Below are 25,704 nucleotides of genomic sequence, written 5' to 3' on the forward strand. Positions count from 1 at the left end.
AGAGGAGAAAGTACTTGTTTCTCCACCATAGTTAGTACTCTGAGGTCCATACCTGTATATATCGATTCAGACTTAGCTATTAAATGAAGCTTGGCTAAAACCTGCTTTTAGCCCAGCACTTGGGGAGTGCAGAGTGCCATGAATTAGGGTCTCCTGTTTTTCCCCTAGGGCAGAGAGGACTGGACCTGAAATCAGCTCCTCTGACCTGAGCTATATAGCTGCCTTTTTCCTTTTCCAAAGATCACCTGGAAGGGAGAGGCTGGGGATAGGACAGAATAGGCCTACAGGGAAGAGCTAGAGGAGCAAGTGGGATTTCTGCTGGAGCTTGATTACTGATCGTGAGCTCCTTGAGAGCCTGGGACTTTCCTTGCCCGCCTTTGTCTCCCAAGTCTTAGTGGTGTCTGACATGGAGTAGGCACATCCTAAATGCTTGTTGATTGACTGATAGATAGCTCTCGGTTAGGAAGATCCTAGGTCATATTAGGTTCAAAGGCTCCTTACATCTCTTGCCCCCCAAAGCCCAGGGCAGTATAAGTAGTCTTAGAGTAGGGTTAAACAAGTTCATGACAAAACAAGCAACTTCTTCCAACACAGGAACTGGGAAAAATCATGTTAATCATAGCACACACACAAAAAATCCTTCTAAACTTACGACACTGAAACACATTTCCCACCCCTCCCCCCAAAACAAACCCCAAACACCCTGATTTGTAGCTTTTAGGGAAAAGACCCTGCCCATCCCTGAGCTGTGGTTTCTGTCCTTAAGGCTTCTCATTCAGCCATTCCCAGGCTCTGGACGGTGTTCTGTTAGGATGGCATGAAAAAAATGAATTGGAAAAAAAAAATCTATCCTACGAAATCGTCTCACAGTCCTCCAGCTGGCAGGGGGTAAGGGAGAATGTAGCTAAGAAGTATACCCTCCTTAGGGCCCTAAGAGGAAGGGATTTGGGGAAAGGTGTCTTCTCATTAGAACATAATAGGAAAACATGCTCTCTGGGCTTTAGAAAGAACATGGGTGTCTAGGAAAATCAGATGCTGGTGCTGATTTGTACTTTGATTTGGGGTGAGTGGAGAAGAGGAAAGGGAAGGAAGAGCAAGGGGCACGGTTCAGTCTCCTCACCCCCAACCTCCTCCCCACTCTCCAGGGTAGTTTGGTGGGAAGGGAGGAAGGAGGATGTCAATACAGATGCTTAGAGATTGCTAAAGAGTTCATTTTTCTTGCTCCAGTCCATCTGTGGTGCGCGTTTGCTGCCTCGTTTCTGGTGAGCCCTCTCTTTGGCTACTGCCAGGGAGATGTTGAAGTCCAAAATGGGGTCAGAGGAGGAAGATGTAGAAGAGGGTGGAGTGGAATCTTGTTCCTTGGGACTGTCTTGAGAATTCATCTGACAAAGGAAATGGGCAAAGTAAATAGTACATCACCACCCACAGGATCCTATTCCTCTCCCCCGACTGCCCAACTTTCCTTCTAGTCTGGAGAGGGGGGTTTGAGGAAGATCCCAATCTCTTAGTGTAGTTTCCAACCAATGGCCCTGGGACCTGGGTCACACAAAACAACTCAATGTGTGACTAGTTGCAGGCTGGTGTGCCGAATGTTCAAACCCCAAAGGCTCAGAAGCAAGAGGCCTGGGTTGTTGTCACTCACTAGTCTTTATGCTACCTCTAAGTCTCTTTAACTCAGTACCTTCCCCTTCCCACTTGGTTTCCAATGAGTTCCAACTGGAAGAGAGATTTATCTCTGAGAAGGCCATCCACCATATCTCAGCCCCTGGGCCCAAGCCTACCTCATCACTGGCTTCACTAAGCGTAGATCTTGATGATGCTGGTTTGGGGCTCTCACACACTGCTTCAGTCCAGGTGGCACTGCTCTCCTGTCATAAGAGAATAAAAAGGCTATATGTGAGCATGATCAGAGAGGGAAAGAATTTGTACACTGTTCAACATCAGAGCAGACAGAAAGGTCAGCCGAAGATGAGGCAGTGTAGCAAATAGCCATACCCACCCCAGAACCCGAATCACTAATACTCCAAGTCCACCACAGCTGCAGTAGAGGACTGCTATTCCTCAGATGGGCAACTCAGTTTGAATTCCCGGGAAAAACACTAAATAACCTGCTGTAATATTTAGCCAAAATAGCAGGTCCCACCAACCTCCCTCTGGCTTTTAGCCACTGACCCTTGGGTTTGAGAGCAGAGATAGACTTCTTGCAGGCTGGGGATTCTAGGGGACTTTTTTGTGCCTGGTGAGAAATCTTGTTCATGATGCTTTCTGAATCTCTGGACCCTGGAAACCTCCCCTAAGCCTGACTCACTGGGGAATACAAAGAATAGCCTCAGGTAGTAAAGTGTGTGGAGCCGGCTGTATCTCTGTAACCAGAGACAAGAAGTAGGATCCCAGGACACCAAGGGGAACTGGTTTGAGGGGAAATTGTCCTATCTACCTACCCTCAGTTTTCTGCCCTGGGGTATCTTTTCAGAAACAATGCCCAGTTTCCTTGACCCCACCTTCCCTACTAGCTCCACTTACTGGGTTATGGAGGGATAGAATGGACCCTACAAAACAACCATCCCTCCCCTCTTTAGGGAAAGGCCAGCTTCCCCAGCATGGATCTCTTGGCCAGGAGCATCAGCTTGGCTCCCTGCCCCTCCCATGGTTCTCTTAGGGCCCCGGCTGGCAGACAGCCCCTGTAGTCTCCTCCCAACCCCCTGTTCCTCATTTTCCTCCTCTGGGCAGGGGGGGAGGGGGAGGGGAAAGGGGCTACGGGGAAGAGGGCTTTGTTTTCTCAACCCAGACTTGGAAGTAGCAGAGGCTGCGCATTGGCTGGACACTGAAGCTCTGTTCTTCAAGGGAAGAATAGTCTCCTCTGTATGGTAGGGAGTGGGGGCCAGTCACCCAGTGACTAGCAGGGAGGGAGGATGGGCCTCTGAGGGACCTACAGCCATGCCTTCCTTCCGAATAAGCTTGGCCCTGAGCTAGGGTCTGCATGGGTACGACTAAGTGTCAGAGCTCAGGACTCAGGACATGGGATTTTCAGCAGCCTGGACACCTACGTTGCGTATCATTTCTGAGTTCTAAAGCTGGAACGCTTTAGACCCCTTCTTCCCAATCTCCCTGACAGCTGTCTCTGTCATTTCTCTCTCTCTCTTCCCTCCTCTCTTCTGTTTCTGTCTCCCTCTCTCACCTCTGTCTCTCTTTGGTGCCCCCCATCAGATGTCCTAGACCATTAAGGAAGTGGTTGTTAAAGACTAGAGGAGCAACTTCAAGCAAGCAACAGAAGAAACATCCTTTACCTTCTCTACCTCTCCATTGGCAACAGGCTCTGGCAAGCGACCTGTAAGAGTAAAGGGGAGAGAACATTGTGTATATGGACGATTTCAAAGGCTTTGGCCATTATCATTACCGACCTAAACTTTGCAGGAATATTTCAGGGTGTGGGCGGTGAAGGATTGGACATTGCCCTCACATTCTGCAGGACTCAGCAAGAGAAAAGAGCTGTCACCCCATATTTCCTGCCTAGAAATTCAGGAAGGTTGATCCATAGCATGATGACTTCCACCAAAGCAAAAGTGGGGGACTCAGCAGCATCTAGCCTGGGAAGGGAAAGTCTTAGGACATATAAAGGATGGGATGAGGAGTGGGAGAGCAGAAACGGAAGGGTGAGGTGGGTGTCACCTATACCAAGGCCTTAAGATTTGCTCGGTGCTTGAGTCATAATAACCATGTGAGGTAGTAAAACTATTATGATCTTCATTTTACAGATCCATAAACTGAGGCACTGAGCAATTATGCAATTTAAGAAAGGTTACAGGGTTAAGAAAGGTGTACCTGAAACTAGGATCTCCTGACCAAGGTCACTGTTCTTTTCCCTTTGTTAACAAGGATTATGTTCCTTACGGGGTTTGGTGATCCCATGTAGGTATATTATCTTCTGAATTCTCAATTTTTCCTTTAAAAATTGAATTTTATGACCCCTGGGGGGCAGCTAGTTGGCAAAGTGGATAAAGCACCAGCCCTGAGTTCAAATCTGACCTCAGACACTTGACACTAGCTGTGTGACCCTGGGCAAGTCACTTAACCCTCATTGCCCCACCAAAAAAAAATAATTTTTATGACCCCTGGAGTGGGGATGAGGTCCCAACTAAGTATTAGTATTGGGACATATTGTAGACTGGAGAATGACACTGACCCAAGGGTCTGCTTTATCAGATGATTATTCCAGGGGACAACTGATCATCAGGTTTAGTGTCCTTAGTTCTAGCACGTGTCACTAGGTTCCAGGCTCATTTCCCCAATATCCATTTGTAGGGCAAAGCCTCAGAGTAGTCTTGCCAGATGCCCCAGGCCCACGGTGATTCCTGGCCTAGAACTGAGTGGGTGAATCACTTAGTTGTTGCCTAAGCATCTGGATACCATCACAACAGCTCGGTTGCTACAACTTTACCACATGCCAACACAGTTGCTATCAGTAGAAGAACCTTTAGCATTTGACAAAACCAGATATTAAGAAATGCAAGTCAGGCAACTAGGTGGTGCAGTGGATAGAGCACTGGCCCTGGATTCAGGAGGACCTGAGTTCAAGACCGACCTCAGACACTTAACACTTACTAGCTGTATGACCCTGGGCAAGTCACTTAACCCCAATTGCCTCACCAAAAAAGAAGAAATGCAAGTCAAATCTACAACACCAAACTAGTACAGATTGCCTATTAATGCTCAGAGCTATCAATCCTGAAGGGGAGATGTCATTGAAGGGAAAAGATGGATAAAAATGACAATCTTCTGAAAGTAACGTTATTGAATTCTCATTTCTAGCACTTCAAAGTAATGAGATTTTGTTTTGTGGCACAGTGGGTAGTGGGTCGGGCCTGGAGTCAGGAGGGCCCCAGTTTAAATCTGGCCTCAGACACTGGTTGTGTGACCCTGGGCAAGTCACTTAACTAATCTGCCCCTGTTTCCTCAACTGTAAAATGGGAAAAACAGCACCCACCTCCCAATACTTTTTGTAAAGAATTTATCACAGTGCCCCGGCACATAGTAGGTGCTTAATTAACACCTGTTCCCTATAGTTATCCATGTTTGTCATATTTATTCCTTTGTAAAGCAGTTTTTACAAACATCATTTTCTCTAGTCTTCTGTAAACTATCAATAAAAGTCAACAGTGCTCCTTGAAAGACCTTTGACATGAACTGGAAACCACCTAGTTGGGGCTGCTCATTTGTTTCTGGTAGCAAAAACATACCTGCTTCTGTTGCTGTGAAATGTTTACTCAGTACATGCACCCTGTGTCACTTTCTAATTCCCTAGTGTCCTCATGGGATACCTGAACATGAAGTGTTCTCCTTAGGAAGTTTGTCTAGGCAGTTTAAGACTTACTTAAGAGATGTAAAGGAAGAGGCAAGAACTGTTGATGGAGTCCACCCTTCTCTGGTGAGGATTCGATGACTTACCCTCATTGAAATGAAACCTTTCAGGCATTGCTTTCTTTTCAGTTTGCCAAGCCAGTCACAGCTCCTACTGGAGCCTAATTAGCAGTTATGTCCCCTCCTCAGCCTCTCAATCCAAGGGCTACTCAAGGACTTCCTACCCACTGAACTCCCTGGGCACCAAAGTGGCATAGTAGATAATGCAAGGCCTAGAGTTGGGAAAACCAGAATTCAAATCTTGCCGAAATCTCCTACTTACTGTATGAGCCTAAGCAAGTCAGCTAGCTCCTTTCAGCCTCATCTGTAAGCACCTACCTCATAATGTTGTTGAGAAGATCAAGAAAGATAGCATATAAGCAAAAGGGTAAGGGACTTGAACCCTTGGTTTCACCGGCATAAGAAAACTGTCCTCTATCTGTACAGTCAGGCACCTTCCCTGCTGCAGCTCTTCACAGAGGTTAAGTGACCAGGCCAGGGTCATATACACACAACCTGTTTATGTTAGAGGTAAGACTTAAACTTTGAAGATGTCTCTCTATCCATGCTATCACACTGCCTCACCTCCATATGTAAAGGACTTTGCAAACTTTGAAGCTAAAAAGGTTAGTAAGTATTATTATTATTATTATTATTCCTGGAATTCCCAGGGCCCAGTTCTCGCTGAGACCACGGGGTTAAAGTCAAGAGATAAGATGCATATACTAGTGTCAGCTGAAATACAGCTTCATAACTCCTCCCCCACCCTCCCCACCCCCAAGTATTTCTGAACACGTGACAGGACTGTATTATTAAGCCACCAACCTGCCCCCTAACACTAAATTCTCCCAGGGGATCTAGTCTGTGGCAAAGTCCAAGCTGGCCACACCCTCTGCATGGCTGGAAGCCCAGGAAGCCATCTCCTTCAGGGTCCAGGACAGTGAGCAGGGTCCACTTAACCCCTTCCTGACTAATGCCATGGCAACACTGCCTAGGCAGGATCTGGGCAGGGGGACCAGAAGTGGGAACCAACTGCTCGGCAGAGCATGCCTAAAGTTACCAAGACAACCTGGGGGAGGGGAGAGGAAGGAGAGAAGCCATCCTGCCCCTCCTATTGGTAGGGCCCAACCAACAGAGAGTTAACCCTTTCATTCCCAGAGTCCATGACAAAAGGCCCTTGGGGAAGTTGTAGAGAGAGAAGAGAGGGGAGCCTGGTTCTCTTATCTCCCCCTCCCCACCCCCATCCAGTAGAGAAAGGGCCATCTCTTTATGTCTAGTTCTGCCCCTCCCCCAGGCCCAGCATACTGCCTTCCCTCTCCTAGCCTTTGGCTAAAGTACCCCTGCCAACTCCCTTTTGTCCTGCCCACATCAGGGTCTCAGTGCCAACTCCCCTTATCTGCGCCAGCTTCCTACATCTCAGGAAGGAAAAGCAAGATACAGTGCCAGGGGCTCTAGCCCCAGAAGCTCTAAGAAAGACCCTTAGGAAGGGGAAAAAGAACTGGCCACCTCTATCCCCTAAACCCTGGTACCCCTGGGAAGGGCGAGGGGGAGGGCTGCCTCCCCCCCCCCCCATTTTACTCTGCAGGTACTAACACTGTTTCATTCCTTGAAGTTGGGGCCTGTTCCCTCATCCTTCATTATGTAACTCACCACTCAGGTGCTCCTGGGATGGTATCACTTTACACTTCTTGAAGAACTCATCTGTCTCCTTGTCCACAACCAGCAGCTTGGTCTCATCTCCGCCAGCCTTGATTGCAGCGACCACATCCCCATGCTGTTTCCCTTCCATACAGATCCCATTCACCTGTGAGAGTAAGTAAAGAGGCAGAGGAGTGACCCAGAGCTTTGGAACATAGCAGGCTGGGAGTAGTGGGGAATGTTCTCTGTCCTATGCTAGTTTACAACCCAAGGAAGCTTCAGATCCCCATCCTCTGGCCCCTTACCACAACTGGCAACAAAACCCATTCACCAACCCAATGCATCCTGTGTTGACAAAGAGCATCATTAGGCAGAGTGGGAAGAAAGAGGAAGAGATTTTTGAGCTCTTTGAGACCATGGACTGTTTTTTGAGTCCCTGATCTCCATCGCTTAGCATAGTGCCCGGTATGTACCAGAGGCTTAAGAAATGCTTCTCAGGGACAGCTAGGTGGCACAGTGGATAAAGCACCAGCCCTGGATTCAGGAGGACCTGAGTTCAAGTCCCACCTTAGACACTTGACACTTACTGGCTGTGTGACCTTGGGCAAGTCACTTAACACTCATTGCCCCACAAAAAAACAAAAACAAAGAAAAAAGAAATGCTTGTCAATTGACTGAAGAAAGATAAGAGTTACAACCCCCCACACACACACCAGCTAAATGGGTAGATGGTCCACACAAGAAAAGATAAAAGGTATAGCTACAATGGACCTGACAACATTCCTACTAACTCTCAGAACTTCTATCACCTTCTTATTTCTTCAGGTGAAATTGTATATATATATATATATATATATATATATATATATATAAATTAGTTAATTCCTGTCTTTTCTTCCATCAGATTTCTCACAAGTGTCCCTGTAATCTCAGATGACAAAGTTTCCCTTTCCTTCCTCCTGTAAAAATAATGCCCCCAAATGTCATCCTGGAATCAAGATGGGCATAGAAGCCTATAATAAGCCCTTCCCAGTGGTTACTGTGGACCTCTGATGGCTTCTAAAAGTCCAGCTTAGTTATATCAAGGACTACAAAGCTATAGCAGCAAGCAGAGTTTGTCTGCAGACAGGAGTGGTGACCCTGGGTAGTAAAGGCCAGTAACAGGAAGGGGATTCCATTTGTTTATTCGACCAACACTTAGTGAGCCCCCTCTTAGGTGCTGGGAAAGCAGTGGAGGGATCCAAAGATGAATAATACAGTTTGAGAACTACAAAATTTACTGAGAACTGATTCCCCACCCAGTCCCCTCTTTCCCAGACAAATGAATTGCCTGGGGTTGTCTTTGTCTTTTCCAGACTCTTGAAGGACTTATGGACCTTCTCCCAAGCAACTGATCCCCTCCCAAAGTTCCCCACCTTCCTCCCAGGACTTTATGTTATTATGTAAAAAGGGTCCATCTACATTAAGTAGTTTCTATTCAGTCAGTAACGCCTATACTTAACTTCGGAGCAGTTCTATTATTTCTTTTGTTAAAGGTTCATTTACATTAAGTAGCTATATGTCACTCTGGAGCAATCTTTTGGTTCCCTTTTTGTTCTGTTACCCCATAAAAACCCTGTCCTCTGTTCCCACCTTTGGGTATTCCTAGCTTCTGAGCTTTGTGATACCACGAGCTATAGTTCCTCTGCCACGATTAAAGACCTAATTTTTCCTATATTGATTGTTTCCTTAATTTCCAAGTTTACAAGTTCTTGCTCTCAAAAAGCTTATAATCTATTTAGGAAGAAGCTGGGTAAGGACAGGTTGGTGGAAAGAAAGGGGGAGAGAGCTTGAGAACTGGAGGAAAAGAAGACTTAAAAGATGAAGAAATATTACCTCCACAATCCGGTCCTGGGCCTGGAGCCCTGAAGCCTCTGCTGGTGAGTTGGGATCCACAGCACGGATGTACTGGCCAGGTTTAGACTTGTCACTGTGCAGGTTGAAACCATACCCATTGGGACCTTTTTTCATAGCACAAAGTCGGGGCCTCAGCTCCCTCTGTGTAGGAACAAAGACAGAAACTTCAGCATCTTACTCCATCCCCTCTATCTCCTTCCCACTCCCACTCTGGGCTGTATCCTCAGTCCGAGATCCTGCTTTCTATTTCTATCTAAAGGATGCAAGGGGCAGCTAGGTGGCGCAGTGGATAGAGCACCGACCCTGGAGTCAGGAGTACCTGAGTTCAAATCCGGCCTCAGACACTTAACACTTACTAGCTGTGTGACCCTGGGCAAGTCACTTAACCCCAATTGCCCCACTAAAAAACAAACAAAAGAAAAATAACTTCCTTTCCCAGGGACTTAGTTTTGTTACCTATAAAATAAGAAGGGGGAGGGAGGAGGTGAAGAAGAACTAAGTCATCTTTAAGGTCCTATCCAACTTTTATATTCAATTGGAAAAACATTCAGTAGGCATTTACTGTGTTCAGAACTCTGGGGCTAGGGATGGATACAAAGTTTAGATTAGACACGGAACCTGCCTTCATGAAGTTTGCAATCTAGTAATCCTAGAATTCATGACTCTTTTCATTTTAATTGAGATTTTACGCTTTTGTTATTAATGGAATAGAAGCAGTGTGGCTCGGTTTATTTATTTCTAGCTTTTAAAATTTAGTTCCAAATTCTCTTCCTCCCTCCAGTTTGTCCCCCATCCACTGAGAAGGCAAGCAATATGATATCAATTTTATGTGTGAAGTCATATAAAACATAGGCACAGGGGCAGCTCGGTGGCGCAGTGGATAAAGCACCGGCCCTGGAGTCAGGAGGACCTGAGTTCAAATCTGGCCTCGGACGCTTAACACTTACTGGCTGTGTGACCCTGGGCAAGTCACTTAAGCCCAATTGCCTAACAAAACAAAACAAAAAAAACCCAAACATAGGCACAGTGGATTTAGTCCTGGGTTTAGACTGAGAAAGGTCTAGGTTTGAAGCTTGCCCCAACACTTATATGACTCTGGAAAGGTCACAACCTCTGTGAGCCTTAAGCAACTCCCTAGAATTGATCTCTCAAATTGAGGTAGATTGCTAGGGTGCCCTCCACCAGAAGAGGGTGAAATCATTGATCCTTCATAAATTTACATGCCAATAGCCAAACATCAAGCACACTACCCACCTCCAGAAAGAGAAGTGATGGACTCTGGGGGTGGCATAAGACCTCTCTCTTTTGGATGCAGCCAATGCAGGAATTTGTTTTGCTTAACTATGCATATTTACTACAAGGGTTTTGTTTTTCTTTTTTTCTCCAGGGTGGGGGTGGGGAAGGGAGAACTGAGGAGAGAAAATAGATGTTTGTGCATTGAAAAAAAAAAAACACCACAAAACTACATGGCAATCATATAGGGTATCCTAGCACTTCTTAATCTGACTCTGGGGAGTAGCAGGGAGTCTCTTAGGTTCGAGTGCCTTGAGGATATTGCTCTTCCTTAGATCGAGGCCAAGAGAGAGGGATAAGAATGTAGCCCAAATTTAGTCTTTAAGAAGGAAATGGGTACTTAGCCCTCTGAGCCCTACATTGTCTTTGCAAGAAGAGCACAGCACTAAGGTAGACAGTGAATAGTGTTTACTGAAATCGGGGCTGTGTGTTTACAGTAAAGCTTATCATTACCAACACCAGCTCCTCACATTCTGGCCCTCTCAAAGCTCAGCCAAAGAGACAGTTCCCTCTGCAGCCAGGAGAGAAAAGTAGATGTTGTTCCCAGTACAGAGGGGATGGCTTGGTCATCCTCATGTACTTTTGGACTCAAGAGAAGCTGAAGGACCCAGGAGTGCTTAGATACTTGCTATTCCTGATAAGTCTCTTCATGTCACTAAGTGGAATGCTATGTTTAGATGAGGGGAAGTTTGTGGGCCAGGGCTATGTTCATTACATATTGGTATTGGAGGTATGGCCCAGGGCAAAAGCCTAGGTTGAGAATGCCTTAGGAATGAGGGTACTAAAACAATTTTTAAAAAATGGTATCTTGGGGCAGCTGGGTGGCGCAGTGGATAGAGCACTGGAGTCAGTAGTACCTGAGTTCAAATCCGGCCTCAAACTTAACACTAGCTGTGTGACCTTAGGCAAGTCACTTGACCCCAATTGCCTCACTAAAAACAAAAAAACAAAAAAAACAAAAAATGGTATCTGTCTGGATTCTGAATGCAGATTGAACCATAATGTTTCTACTTTTCTTTTTGTTTTTTCTTTTTTTCAGGTTTTTCCCTTTCTGATTCTTCTTTCACAACATGACTAATGAAGAAATATGTTGAATGTGATTCTCTTTATAACCTATATCAGATTGTTTGCTGTCTTGGGGAGGGGGGCACAGAAGGGAGGGAGAAAAATTTGGAACTAAAAATCTTATGAAAACAAATGTTGAAAACTATCTTTACATGTAACTGGAAAACAATAATACTCCTATGACGGCATCTGTGGATTTCTTCTAACTTTCAACTGTTCAACCCAAAAGGGTAAAATGTGAGAAGCAGGGGCAGCTAGGTGGCACAGTGGATAAAGCACCGGCCCTGGATTCAGGAGGACCTGAGTTCAAATGTGGCCTCAGACACTAGCTCAAACACTCAAATACTTACTAGCTGTGTGACCCTGGGCAAGTCACTTAACCCCAATTGCCTTACCAAAACAAACAAAAAAAAAAAATGTGAGAAGCAGCTCGGTTATAATGGTTTTGTTGTTGCTTGTCCTTCATTCTCGAAGAGGACCATGACATCTGGGTGATGTCATGACTTGACTTGCAGTGAATTGGATTTAAGTGAGGGAGGGCTGTGCTATGTCACCAACTTCATTCTCTCCACCAGAGCCATCTGCAAGTGGCAAGATATTTATCAGGACAACTGGAGATGGCCCCTCAGTTTTAATGAAAAGAACATTGGAGACCTGGGTTCTAATTCTCTTTGCCATTAAATCATGTGACGTTGGTTCTGTTATGGGCCTGGGATACCTCAGAAGTTTTCTGGGGGAAATCAAGGAACCTTCTCCTTGAGAAACTAAACCAAAGGACAGACACACCTAAAGAGATAAGCGGCACCAGATCTGGACTGAGTTAACTCCAGGACACCCTTCTTTCCAGTCTCTCCCACCCTCAGGGAGATAAGATTAGGTGTGGCTGCTGCCTTTGTGGCATGAGGGAGACAGAGATGGCTTGAGAGATCTGGAGCCATCCTTCACCCAACCTCCCCCAGCCACCACCAGTGGGGGGATGGTCTTCCCCCAATAAGGGAACTTTCCACAGTCAGATGATCACCCCATCGGACCACTGTAGGTCCTCTATAAATGTATCTACCTGTCTCCTGCTCCAGGAAAAAGGTATCTCAGAGAGCCACGCCTCTGTACCATGCCTTCTCCCCATGAGAAGAAGTCCAAGGACTTCTTTCTTGGTTTCCTTTCCCTAGCACCTAAACAAACTATTATTTTATTCTAATTGGATTTATGTGGTAGAGGGTATAATTCTTTAAAGAGAAATTCCTAAGAACCCCTATCCCAGACCCCCATAAATTTCCCTCATAACATACATAATTGGCACCCAACATTGCAGGGTATGGCAAATTCCTCTTTCCTCTTGTTACACAAAACCGGTAGGTAGAAACCTCCCTTTTAGGTTTCTTTTCTCTCGCTTTTGCAGGCGACATCAACAGGCAGCCTAGGCAAGCCCTCCCTCTCCAAAAGCTAGGCCAGACATCCAAACCACACTTGGACCCTCAGATTCCATGTTTCTGGGTAAGAACTTTTGTGTTTGTGTGTCTGTCACTTGCAATCACTCAGCTTTTCCATGAGAAGGGCAGCCGGTGTCTCCCTCCCTTGAGAAAGCTCAATCTAACATGAACCACGTTCAGACCATCAGATTTAATATCTCCTTAGACAGGACAATATCTGGGTACACCCATGGGGCAGAGGGGGAGTGTTGCAAAAGGTTCATCTCTGGGGTGAATCCTAAGAAATTGGACTAAATTAGAGCTTACAAATTTGAAAAAGAAATGCACGATCTATTATTGTAACATTGTTTGGTCAAAATATCAGTTGGAATCCCAAGGAAAATGGTCTTTACATGGAACTTTTAACTATAATACCTCTCTATGCCTCAGTTTCCCTGTAAAATGAAGACGGTGAACTAAATAATTGGCTCATAGATTTAGAGTTGGAAAGGGTCTCAAGAGGCCCAAGCCAACCCCCTAGTTTTACAGATAAGGAAACTGAGGCACCAAGAAGTTAAGATGACTTACCCAGGATCACACTTGTAAATACCTGAAGCAGGGTTTGAACTAGGTCTTCCTGACTCCAAGTCTATCACTGCATCCATGAGTGGCTCTAAAGTGCCTTCACCCATGGACATTCTGTAGTTCTATCCCCAGTCCAAGTTGAAAGTTTAACTTCCAAACTGCTACTTTTTTTTTCCTTGGGAGTTGAGATATAGATAAAGTAAGATGACCCACCTACCTCAGTCCTTCTCCATCTCTCAGCAACTTAGACAATCAAGACCCTTAAAGATTCACTTTGGGGCTCTAAGCAAGGGACTAATAACTAAGAAAAACATGGTCTAACTTTTAACATTCCCAGTCCTTGGACAGTGATGGTGGCGATGACTTTCCAGGTGTGTGTTACTAATGTGGGTATGAGAGTAGGAGAGATGGTCCCCCCAAAGGAAACCTTCAAGAATAGGTACCCCAAGTCAGGTTGGGAGTGGCTAACTCAAGGAGGGAAGGGAGGACCTAAGTTGCAGCCAGACTTCCTGCCCTAACTTGCAAGTCCCATGGTGATTAAATGGCTCAGCCGACAAACTCTGGGGTTTCCTTTGGCAAAGGGCCCACCTCCACTCCCCTCAGGCCCAGCTGCCGCTTGCATCACAAGAAAAGGTACCAGGTTCTGACAGAAGCTTCTAAATTTACCAACTATCTCTTGTGTTCCTTCCTCTTCCTCCCCACTCCAGCTTAAACATACTTCCCTCCCCTTGCCACCAAGCCCCCCACCCCTCACCCCTCCTCTCCCCAGACCCAGTCTGTATTGATCATTCTAGAGTATGCAGGGACAGAGCTAGCTGCTGGGGTGTATGGGAGGGATGGGAGCCAAGACAGGAAAGGAGTTGAGCACCTTGCCTGTATTTCTTTTAGATTCCAAATGCCAACCACCTACATCTGGGCTTGGCTAGCCTTGATTGTTCTTTCAAGTCCAAAGGCTGAGCGTGGGCAGTAGGTAACGGAGGGGGTGTCGCAGGTGCACCTTTCCTGCCTCCTAACTTACCCAAGCCTCTCTGCTATGGATGAGGTTGGGATTAGCAGACCCAACAAGTAATGTTACCTCCCACTTGGGCCACCCTGAATTTTCTCTTCCCCCTCTTGCCTCCACAACAGGTGGAGTTACTCCACTCCCAGCATAGTTCAGAATGAATCCTACCTTCTCTCCCCTGAATCCATCTCCCTGTGGCTTCAAATCAATGCCCTTTCTATGCCCCCCAAAACTTCACATCTGTTTCCCCCCCCTCCTTATTCTGGGGATGAGGTTCTATTCTCCCCACAGTACTAATCCCTTCACAAAGCTGCAAGTCTCACCCTCCTCTCTGGAAATGCCAAGGTGAGAGGAAACAGGTCTGACAAGTTGCTGCCAGGATCAGCTCAGCTCAGCTTTCTATCCCAGCCAGACCCAAAGCAAAACTTCCTCCACTCTAAGCTGCCCACCCCTGGAACCCATGCTAAGAAAGCAACAGGAGGGGCAGCTAGATAGTACAGTGGATGGTGTAGTGGCCCTGGATTCAGGAGTACCTGAGTTCAAATCTGGCCTCTCAGACACTAACACTTACTAGCTTTGTTACCCTGGGCAAGTCACTTAACCCCCATTGCCCAGAAGAAGAAGCAACAGGATAAATGGGGGGGGGGAGGCGGCGCCTCTGCACCAGTGTCCCTATTATTCTGGGGTCTGCAAACTACAAAGCCCAAAGTACAACATGTAGACAGTTTAGGGTAGAAAGAAAAACATTCACCAAATGCTAAGGTCGCTCATCCCTGCTCTGGCAGTTTCTCTGGGGAAACTGAGGGCCACAGAGCCAAATGACTCAGCTTCAGAGTCAGTAAGAAGGGAGGGACAGACACTAGGGTTCAGTTCTCTCTCTCCCCACCCCCACCCCCACCCTGCTGTGGCTACAGCTTTCTTTGCACAGGAGGCATCTTGGGGACTGATGAAACCCACAGCCTTCCTTCCGGAGTACTCAACTAGGGTATATAATGGAAGCTGTCGCTGTCTGAATTACAATGACCAGAACCTCAGAGGTGAAGACTGCACAGTAAATAACGAGGCAGTCAGTGAACACTCTTGGGTTTTAGGTCTTCCACCTGGAAAGTGGCTTGGAAGCTGGAGGCCAGCTTGGGAAGGGTGCTGAGCTCTTCCGGAGGGTGCCTTCCACCCCAACCTGTCAGTACTACACAGGCCACACCCAACTCAGGCTCCCCTTCCTTTCAACAGTCTCTATTCTGTACAGCTTCTCTCACAGGTCCTCTTTTGAAAGGGAATAGTATACAGTCTAGAGAGGCTCACACGGCCTGATCCAGGACCATGGGGAAGGAGTGGTTTTGTTTGCCCCTCTGCCCACTTAGTGCTTTAAGAAAGGGAAGAAAAAAAGAGAGAGAGACTCTTCCCAAGGCAGAGAGAGAACAGCATCATGAGGCCAGGCCCCTGCTGCTCTCTTTCTGGGTAAATAGTCTTGGATTAGTTGTGTCAGTGAGGGCCCAATGCTCCTCTGCAGGATGCCCTCTCTAGGCCTGAGGATTAGGAAAGGCTAGTTAGGCTGGGTTACTGGGCCAAGATATAGCTAACAAGACTCCGGAAGCCATTGGTGGTTTTTCTAAGACATTTAGGTACCCACAGGAAGTGGCCCAGGTCCTACCTTCCAGTGCTCCCAAGGGTAGGGTTCTTTTAAACTTGGCTTTCTATCCACGCAAGGGGAGGGGAGAAGTCCCGCCCCTCTTGTTTCCCCTTGTCCTTTCACCCCTTCCCAGTTACCATGGTGATGTCTTTTCCAGGGTCACTGAGTCAACATAAGGTCCATTCTATACTAGGGCTGAGGTTGTTAGCAGGAGATATTCTTTCCAAGGGGTCTGTAAGGTCACCTGAAGCCTTGTCTGACCTCTTGGAAACAGAACAGAGGTGGATGGGGGTAGAGGGCTTGGGGGCAGAGCTTCCGCCAAATGACACTGCCATGAGTAGCACTCTTTTTTTTCTTTTTGCAGGGCAATGAGGGCTAAGTGACTTGCCCAGGGTCACATAGCTAGTGTCAAGTATCTGAGGCCGGATTTGAACTCAGGTCCTCCTGAATCCAGGATCGGTGCTTTATCCACTACACCATCTAGCTGCCCCCATGAATGGCACTCTTAAAGCAAGTGTTGCCTACTGCGCAGGGGCTCTAAAGGATGAAGATGGTAGCCTTGTCACACCGCTAAGGACCTGAGAACAAGAGCCCCGCCCCCCCATTCCTTAGCTTTGAGGGACTGACCTAGGTGAAAAGCAGCACACACAACCCAGAGGGAGGTTGACATGCCCAAATTAGCAAATGGAATAACTGGGTTGGGCAAAGATGACCTTTGTTTCCTATCTGACCCTAAGATATGGCCCCTTTATTGTCAGCTTCTTCCTAGGATCTTCCCTTAATTTTCTGGGCCGGTCCCAAATGCCATCATCTTATGCCAGAGGTCAATCACCCTGGAATCCATCCCCACCCTGGAAGTAGCTGTCATCATCACCACCACCACCAGACCTCCTCCCAAACTGGGCCCTGAGAGCAAGGCAACTGCTCTCGGGGGAATTCAATAGGCCCCATCGACAGCCACCTGGAAAGCCTGGGAAAGGTGATACCCTAATCCGTCTGTGAAAGTCCCTGAGGACTAGGCCCATGATTGCTCTCTGCTCCCCACTCAGAGTGCTGCCAAGCAGGGGTGGGGAGAATGACCTGCCCCATTCTCTTGTCTGTGTAGCACTGACCCCTCCCCCAGCTGTTGATGTCATGGTGATGGGTGCTATAGAGACAGGAAGGCAGCCAGGGAGAAGGGGGGTGCCACTCCAGAAGGTTAAAGATCTGCTTCAGGTTTTTGGTCCTCAGTGCCAGCTGCTAGGGAGAAGGGATGGGGGAAGGGATGGGGGGGGAAGGGGAGACAAGGAAGTTTTATGGTAAAAAGTATGAAGGACTTAAGCTAAGGCCTTCCCATCCCCCTTTCTCCCAGCCAGGCTACCTGCTTATTTATGCAAACAAGGGCTGGCTCTGCTACTACAGTGACTCTGATACAAGAAAATCTGGCCCCAGCAGGGTGGCCTGCCAGGCACAGTCCCAGGGATCTCAGCAGCCCCAGGAGGGGGGAAAAATATCAAGCCTGTGAGCAAAACAGCTTGGCTCCCAGAGATTCCTGGGACCCAGGCCACACAGGAGCCAAGACATTAAAAAAGCATATGGCGGCCCAGTTTGGTCTCCTGCTATGCACCTCCCCTAGTTTAGGGGGAAGTAGAAGGAAATAACTAGACTTGTGTGGAGTCTATGGAAAAGGCTAATCAAGGTGATTATAACTATATGTGTATATATGTATACACACATGCATGTATTTGGCATTAGTGGACATATGTGTATGTGGGTATATATGCATATATGTATGTAACGGGTTTTTTTGTTGTTTTCCTTGGCTCTCAATGGGTGGGAGAGGGGGAGGTAAAAAAGGGGAAAAATTCAGAATGAAAATAAAACAGAATTTTTTTTAATGAAAAAGTTAAAAAAAAAAACAACAAAAAAAAAGGAAGGGGCCCTAAGTAGGGTAGAGCACCTTCCCCCAACCAAGCCGAGCATCAACTTAGAACATCAGGTCACTGGACTCTAAGCACTGCAGTTCTCCCTCCTCCCAACCATGGAGGCAAAGTTCAAACAATCTGTGTAACCCAATCTGGGCACAGGTCACATCGTCCTAGGAAGTGGGCAGAACCCAACCCTTCACTAAGCAAACTACATCCCTCCCATGCCCACCCCTCAGCTCCCTCCCCAAGGAAACTTCAACTGGCCTCCCATCCCCTGCTGAAGACAGTTCTGAGTCTCTCCTCCAGCCCAGATTACAGCACTCAGTAAAGTTTCCTAGGAAGGAGGCTATGACTTCTACTTTGTGTTTGTTCAACGGAAAGTTCACTTCCCCCCAAGCCCAATGGGCTGGGAATGGTGAAGAAGGCACTAATTGGGGCCCAGGAGGTAAATCTGTGGCCAGTTCCTTTTAACATCCCTGGTTGCCTGCCCAGGAATAAGACCTGTTTAGCTAACAAGCTTGTTCCCTTGCTCTAGCCCTGGGAACTACAGTGAAACATTTAGAGCTCAGGTTTAAGGGCTGGGGCAGGGAAAGCCTGGGATGGGGTGAATTGGTACCTGGCTCGAAGTCAACCTAAGGCTCCAGCATGGCTGCCCCAGCAGGCACTGCCCCACAAGTCCCTCCTTCCCCCAGACCTCACCAGACTCAATTCTGCTAGTAACAGGAGTTTAGTGGGTTCTAATGAGCACAGGAAGGTCACTCACTTGTTCAGCTGCCTAGCCCTTCTTAGGGATCCACTCTGGGTGGAGACAAACAGCTTAAATAGCCCCCTTAATGAACCTCATAACTGATTTTGGCAGTGGAGGTTGCTTTAAACTGACAATCCTATAACCTTCCATAGTGTTTTCCCCTTTGGCTACATCCATTGTGAATTCTGTGGACACAAAGATAGCCAAAGAGAATATTCAGCAATGCCAAAGACAAGCCTGGCATTGCGGCTGGCGCCCTGATCTCTGGGCCAGTGGCCAGGAGTGCCCTGCTACCCATTCTGCCCAAGCCCCCATAGATCAGGCTAACTATGATCTGTGGGGGAAAATTAATAGACACTGTATTTTTCCAAGGGCAAGGGGAGCCTGAACCTCTGGACATTGACCAGTGGCCTGGCCTGGGGGGTGGGAGGACAGGACAATGGGTACTGTACAGTACATAGCCTGCTTTGTGTAGGTGTTCTCAGCTCGCAGGTCTGATAGTGGGGCTTAGATCCTAGGGCTCAAAAAGGAGGGCTCATTAATTCACCTTCTAGGAGGTGGCCATACCACAGGTCCCAAAAAGGGTCAGCTAGAGCTTTTCCCAGAGAAAAAGCAAGGGGAAATCTGTCAGTGGGCACCCTGGTTGGTCCATCCCATCATGTAAATGCAAAGCTATGTATTACAGGCACGCCCCCCAAACCCTCCCAACACCCTATACACACACACACACACACACACACACACACACACACACACACACACACACACACACACACACACCCTCTAGGCCTCTGACTTCTCCTGGCTTTGTTGTCTATATACCTGAGGGAGTATCCTGCTGAGAACATCTTAGCAGAGAATCTACCCTATTGCATACTACAGAGGACATAAATGCCAAAGAAGGTTACATAAAACTGGATATCTACTTGAAAATTCTGATCTTAAAGATTGATTCAGATCTTAAAAGATTCTCCCTCAAGGGGAAAATTGAAACCTAGAAAGGTTAAGCAACCTTTGATAGATAGTAAGAAGATAACAGATATAGTAAGAACTTGTGGGGCAGCTAGGCGGCCCAGTGGATAGAGCACCAGCCCTGGATTCAGGAGGACCTGAGTTCAAATCCAGCCTCAGATACTTGACACTTACTGGCTGTGTGACTCTGGGCAAGTCACTTAACCCCAATTGCCTCACCCCTGCAAAAAAAAGTTCTTCAAGGACACAGATGTGGCATAAAAAATAATTTTAAAAAGCACATATTCAATGATGCTTTTTGCAAAGCCCTTTACATATATTATCTCCTCAATAAATAACTCCATAAAGAGAGATCCTATTCTTAATCATCATTTTAACATGAAAAAAGTCAAGGGGAAGGGTGGTTAAGTGACTTCCCCAAGGTCATACATCTAGTAAGTATATGAGGCAGGACTAGAGTCTTTCTAACTCCCAAGTCAAGCCACATAGGTGTACTATAGTATAGTGAAGATTCAAATCCAGGTTTTTTAGACTCCAAATCCAATGTTATTGGATTTAGTTCAAATCACTTGAATTTTTTTTTGAGTGTTGTTTTCCTGGAATGGACCTAAAGTGAAGGATGGCTAGAAAAATCTGTCTTGGGGAAAAAAGTTCTTCGAGATGAAGCTACTACCCCCATCCTAAGTCCCCAAATTGGGAGAAACCAGGAGCATTTCAGGACAACTTGTTATTTGAATCAATACTCTGATTAATTTCTGCAAAAGACTTGTAAGTCTGACAAGAGCTTGGGTCTTTCTCTCACATGTTAAACACCATCATTTTGTATCAGTTACTAGTAGTTCTGTGTCCCCTTCACAAACCCCTAACTAGATTATGAGCTCATTGCAGGTAGGGACCGTGTCCGATGTCCAGCCTGTAACATACCTGTGTCATATATAATCTTTGGGATCCCTTACATAATTGGAATCTAGTAAAAGTCTTTTGAATTTGAACAACAAATTTTCTTAGCATACTCCTCACAGAGTGCAGAGAAAGGGCACACTCACCTCTATCCTTGGGGGAAGGAAGGGGGGTGGTGGAGGATGAAGGAGGAAGCCTTGGGCCCTCCCTACCCCACCTCCACCTCCACATACCAAGCTTTCAGATAAGGAATGCACACCTTATCTCCAATGACTTAACAAAGGACACTGGGTTCTCTGCAGAGCTACCAATCCATTGGAAAATTCACAGGCTGTAAATAACAGCCAAGAACCAGAGGATAGATTGTTCTGGCAAAAAATTACCAGAACCTCTGACTCAAGAGAAGGCCATAATCATGGCAACTTAACCCTGATCCCTATTTTAATCTGTTCAGTGCCCCAACAGAGGTCAACATGAATTTCTTTTCCTCAGGAAAAGAGAACAAAAACAAAAAACCCCACCCCACAACACCTTGAAGAAGTCTAATCAATCTGTGCCCAGCTTACCTACTACCTGATTTCTAACTGGAATAGCCATCTTCTCCCTACCCCCTAGATCAGGGTCAGTGAAAAGAACACTTTTTGAGTCAGTAGACTTGGGTTGAATTCTGGCTTGGACTAACAACTTACTAGCTGAGTACTTTGGGCAAGGTATGTAACCTGAGACCCATCAGTAAAATGAGGGTATATTTCTATTACTTAGAGGTACTGTCCTGTGACTCAGTTTCCCTTTCTGTTAAATGGGGGTAATATTTGTATCACCTAGAGGCACCTTACTGAAATTCGGTTTCCTCATCTGTGAAGTGGGTATAATATTGTATACTCTAGATAGAGGCCAATGGCACAGTGGAAAGAGCAATGAACTTGGAGCCAGAGGACCTTGGGGTGGGGTTCACTTATTAGCTTGTGACCTTGGCCAAATCACTTCTTCAGCACAAATCTTTTCATTTGTAAAATTGATGGGACTGGACTAGGAAACCTCTGATATTCCACAGCTTTGAGTAAGTACTGCAGTGAGGATCAGATGAGATAATATACATATAAATTTGAGCCATGATCACTGGTGGGGCTGGCAGTGAGAGATCACTATTCTTCCCCCTCAGGGTTGGACAATCTTTCCAAGGCAGTACTCCTCTCTTTTAGGGACTTCTTTCCCTCCAGGGGACAGGACAATTATTTATTATTGATCACACAGGGCACGGGGTACTGGGGACCCAGTCAACTCAATTTCAATAGATATTTATTAAGGCATTTCATTGTTGTTCAGTGGTTTCAGTCTTGTCCCAACTCTTTGTGAGTCCATTTGGAGTTTCCTTGGCAAAGATAATGGAGTGGTTTGCCATTTTGTTCCCCAGCTCATTTGACAGATGAGCAAACTGAGGCAAACAGGGTGAAGGGACTTGCCCAGGGTCACACGATAGTAATGTCCAAGGCCAGATTTGAACTCAGGAGTTTGAGTCTTCCTGACTCCAGGCCTGGCACTCTCTATCCATGAAGCCACCCAGTTGCACATATTAAAGTAGTAGAAACACAAACAAAAGCCCAAAATGTTCCCTGCCCTTAAAAAGCTTATATACTGTATTTGCAGTCAGATGATCTGGCTTGGCCACTTAACTAGCTGTGAACACCAGAATTTAAAACTCCTTGAGGACAAGGGCTCTTTCTGAGTTTTTTTTCACTTTGTATCCCTAGTGTCAGATGGAAATTAATTAGGTCATCAGCTCCTTAAGTGTGGAGAGACTGCCTGCATCTCACCCCACTGCACCAAGATCAAAGTGGGAAGTATAAGCAGTTCAATTAAAAAGGCCAACTGAGCATAACACAGATGTGTTAAATCCCCGTGAGCCCAGGTTACCTGGCTCCGGCAGCTGTAGCTCCCTTCCCTGGGAGAAGTGCAAGCCAGTGCAGGCTCTCCAACAGGCCTCTGGAAACCTACCCTTTTGCCCCCCTGGGGAGCTAAAGCTAAATTCGAATTTCCCTAGACAGAAGCTGTGGGAGGCTGAACAACTGAAAGAAGGAAGTCCAAACTCTCTCGAATGAGGGGAAGGGGCAAGTTTTGGGGAGCCACTTGAGTTCGAGGCCTTTCTTCTCTTTTGTTTTGGTGAGGCAATTGGGGTTAAGTGACTTGCCCAGGGTCACACAGCTAGTAAGTGTCAAGTGTCTGAGGCCAGATTTGAACTCAGGTCCTCCTGAATCCAGGGCCGGTGCTTTATCCACTGCGCTACCTAGCTGCCACTTTTCCTTCTCTCTCTTTTTTTTTTTTTTAGTGAGGCAATTGGGGTCAAGTGACTTGCCCAGGGTCACACAGCTAGTAAGTGTTAAGTGTCTAAGGCCGGATTTGAACTCAGGTACTCCTGACTCCAGGGCTGCCCCTTCCTTCTCTTTTACCAAAAAGGAATGAGCTACTTCAAGATCCTCAGCTTCTCCCTTCAAGCTCTCAGGAAAGAGGCAGCTAGGTGGCACAGCGGATAGAGCACCAGTCTTGGAGTCAGGAGTACCTGAGTTCAAATCTGACCTCAGACACTTAACACTTACTAGCTGTGTGACCCTGGGCAAGTCACTTGACCCCAATTGCCTCACACACACACACAAAAAAGTGTGTCAAGCTCTCAGGAGAAAAATCTAGAGAACAGGGAGGTTGGGGAAAGGGAAATAAAGACTAAAGTTCACTTAATATAAAATGACTAATTGATACCCTCAGCATAAATCTCAAGACAGTGAGCTCTAGGTGTGGACTAGAGGTTACCTGTTCCCTGACTCACCTCAGGGCAGCCACTTGAGTCTCCCTCCTGCCAGGAAGCTCCTGCCCTCCCTTCCCTGCACATGTACCTTCATGAGAGCCAACCTGGCACAGACAGGAAGTTAGAGCACAGTGGAGGTGGAGGATGGTGTTTTCAGCATCCAGCTAAATCTAGGAAAGGGTTCCTGGTGATCTAACTTCTACCAAACCAGTTGGCCCTCTCCACCCTGCCTCCACTCTAAACTCTGCCTAATCTCTCTCCAGTGCCAACCCTGTCCACATTAGCCAGCAGGAAGCCATCTGGTCGAAAGTTAACAGTCCAATTTTCTGAGACACCAAGTGTTGAGGACCCAGGTTCTGTTCCTCCCAGCCTGGGCACCAATACCGAGTCCCTGGAATTCAGCAAGGCCAGGGACCCACCCCTTCCCGACTCTTTAAAATCTCCCATAATCTCTGGGGACAGGAACTCAGAACAACAACTCTATTTCTCCAACCCCCATCCTCCACCAGCTGATCCAAGTTGGGATCATTTGGGGAAACACCAAACATGGAAAAAGCAGCAAATTATCCCAGCTTGTTTGCCCAGGGAAATCCTCCACTCTCCCTTCACCAGGTCCCCTCGAGTCTCTTTTCCCTCAGCTTCCCAGATAAAGGCTTATGCTTACTTCTCACATTCCTGAGACTCATAAATCCTCTTGGGTGGCAGTATCACCACCCCTGAGACTCACTTCTTTTCTCCTCCTCCCCACCCCCATCTTTGGCCTCTGCCCTGTTCCAACCTCCCCTCACCCCCCTGCCCCAAGGCAGTGGGGTTTGTTCCTTCTTTCTTAGAAGCCACATCACACTTTGGGAGGGATGAAGTCCAACCCGACTGAGGTTAATGATACACAAGTTATGTTCTCCCTACTCCCTGCTAGAGGTTTCAAAAAAAGTTTCCCAATATCCTCGTCTTTTCCACATTCTCCCCCTCTCTCCGCTCTAAACACACACACACACACACACACACACACACACACACACACACCCGCACACGCACACATGGCTGTGGCTCCCATAGGAGGGAGGGAAGAAGAGTTTGGACATTCCAGTAATTCACTCTTTGCAGTCTCTGCTGGACACTCCGGGCATCCGTGAGCTCCAGTTCCCTCCCACCTGTGGCTGTGGCGAGGAGGCTGTCTCCACACACACACACACACACACACACACACACACACACACACACACACACACACACACACACACACACACACACACACACACACACACACTGCTCCCTGGAGAAAACAGGGTTCCAACCCCTCCACTCTTTTAGTTGCAACTAGGCGGGGTGGTGCCTCTTAAAGAACAGATGGGGAGTGGGCCAGCGGATGAAGTTGTAGGCGTCAAAAGGGGTCGATGCCATACACCTCCCTCCGAGCTCCCAGGAGAGAGGCGGCAGGCAGTCAGCCTCAGCGTGGCAGGGACGCGTCCAGGGTGGGGGTGAGGGGAGACAGGAAGGGACAATTTGTATGAGGGACACGCGTCGGCTGGGCCCGCGGCAGGCGGAAACAGCTTCCATGTCGCGGGCTCTGGCTTCAGAACGAAAGGGCAGCAAGTTCGGGACTGCAGCCCGCCGCTGGGCTCCGAGGACACCCGGGTGCCTCCCTGCAACTCCCTCCCTCTGCCCGCTTCGAATCCCGGCCCAGAGAGGAATCAGTTACCTGTTGCGGCTGACTCTGCTCTTCCCGCGACTCCCCGGGCGCCTCTGGCTGCGGCTGCTCGCCGTCCGCCTGCTGCTCCGCGGCCTTCTGCGGGGCGGGCGGGCCGCGCAGTAGTTCTTCCCGCACCTGGATGCCTAGCTTCTGCAGGCGCTCGTCGGCCTCCGGATCGACCACCAGCAGGCGCACGGAGTTGAGCGCGGCTCGGATACGGCTCACCACCTGCTGGTGACTCTCCTGCTCCACGTTCTCGCCGTTCACCTCCACCAACCGGTCCCCGGCCAGCAGTCCCGCCTTTTCGGCCGGCGAGTCTGGCTCCACGAGCCGGATAAACTGTCCCACTTTGCCCTTCTCGCCGTGGAGGTGGAAGCCGTAGCCATTCGGCCCCTTCTCCAAGTTACAGAGCCGGGGCAGGGGGTTCCCGGAGTCCCCGTCTGCGCTCATCTTGCTCCGAGGCTGCTCGGGGTTGCCGATGGGGCCGGTTCACCGATCACCCCCTCCCACACCCCCCTGCCTTAGAAGGCGGGGATCCGAGATGAAACACAGCAAGGAATCCCCGGCCCAGGAGGAGGGTGTAGGTGTCTGGGAAGGGGCCGCTGCGAACTCCTCTAAGTTCCGAAGTAAAGCGAAGGGACCAATGACAGTTCCGTACGGTGTCTGAGCGTCCCAGAACCTGTCACGGCCCCTTATCCCGGGGGAGGGGCCGCTCAGGCCCAATTAGGAACCGGCGGAGGGGGTGGGGGGGGGTGCTTTAGCTGGTTGAAC

The 25,704-nt window shown here is 47.7% G+C and overlaps 1 protein-coding gene across 1 annotated transcript; it reads right to left on the reverse strand.

Annotated features, from left to right (window-relative positions):
- Positions 1–593: 593 nt before the first annotated feature.
- SLC9A3R1 (SLC9A3 regulator 1) lies at positions 594–25,621 on the reverse strand. Its single transcript, XM_044005201.1, has 6 exons — positions 24,943–25,621; positions 8,911–9,072; positions 7,048–7,201; positions 3,288–3,328; positions 1,782–1,868; positions 594–1,382 (listed from the first exon to the last, which is right to left on the reverse strand). The coding sequence occupies exons 1-6, from the start codon at positions 25,381–25,383 to the stop codon at positions 1,191–1,193; spliced, it is 1,077 nt and encodes a 358-aa protein (XP_043861136.1). The 5' UTR covers positions 25,384–25,621; the 3' UTR covers positions 594–1,190.
- Positions 25,622–25,704: the final 83 nt, after the last annotated feature.

The sequence above is a fragment of the Dromiciops gliroides genome, chromosome 4 (genome assembly GCF_019393635.1).
Source record: "Dromiciops gliroides isolate mDroGli1 chromosome 4, mDroGli1.pri, whole genome shotgun sequence".
Taxonomy (NCBI): Eukaryota; Metazoa; Chordata; class Mammalia; order Microbiotheria; family Microbiotheriidae; genus Dromiciops; species Dromiciops gliroides.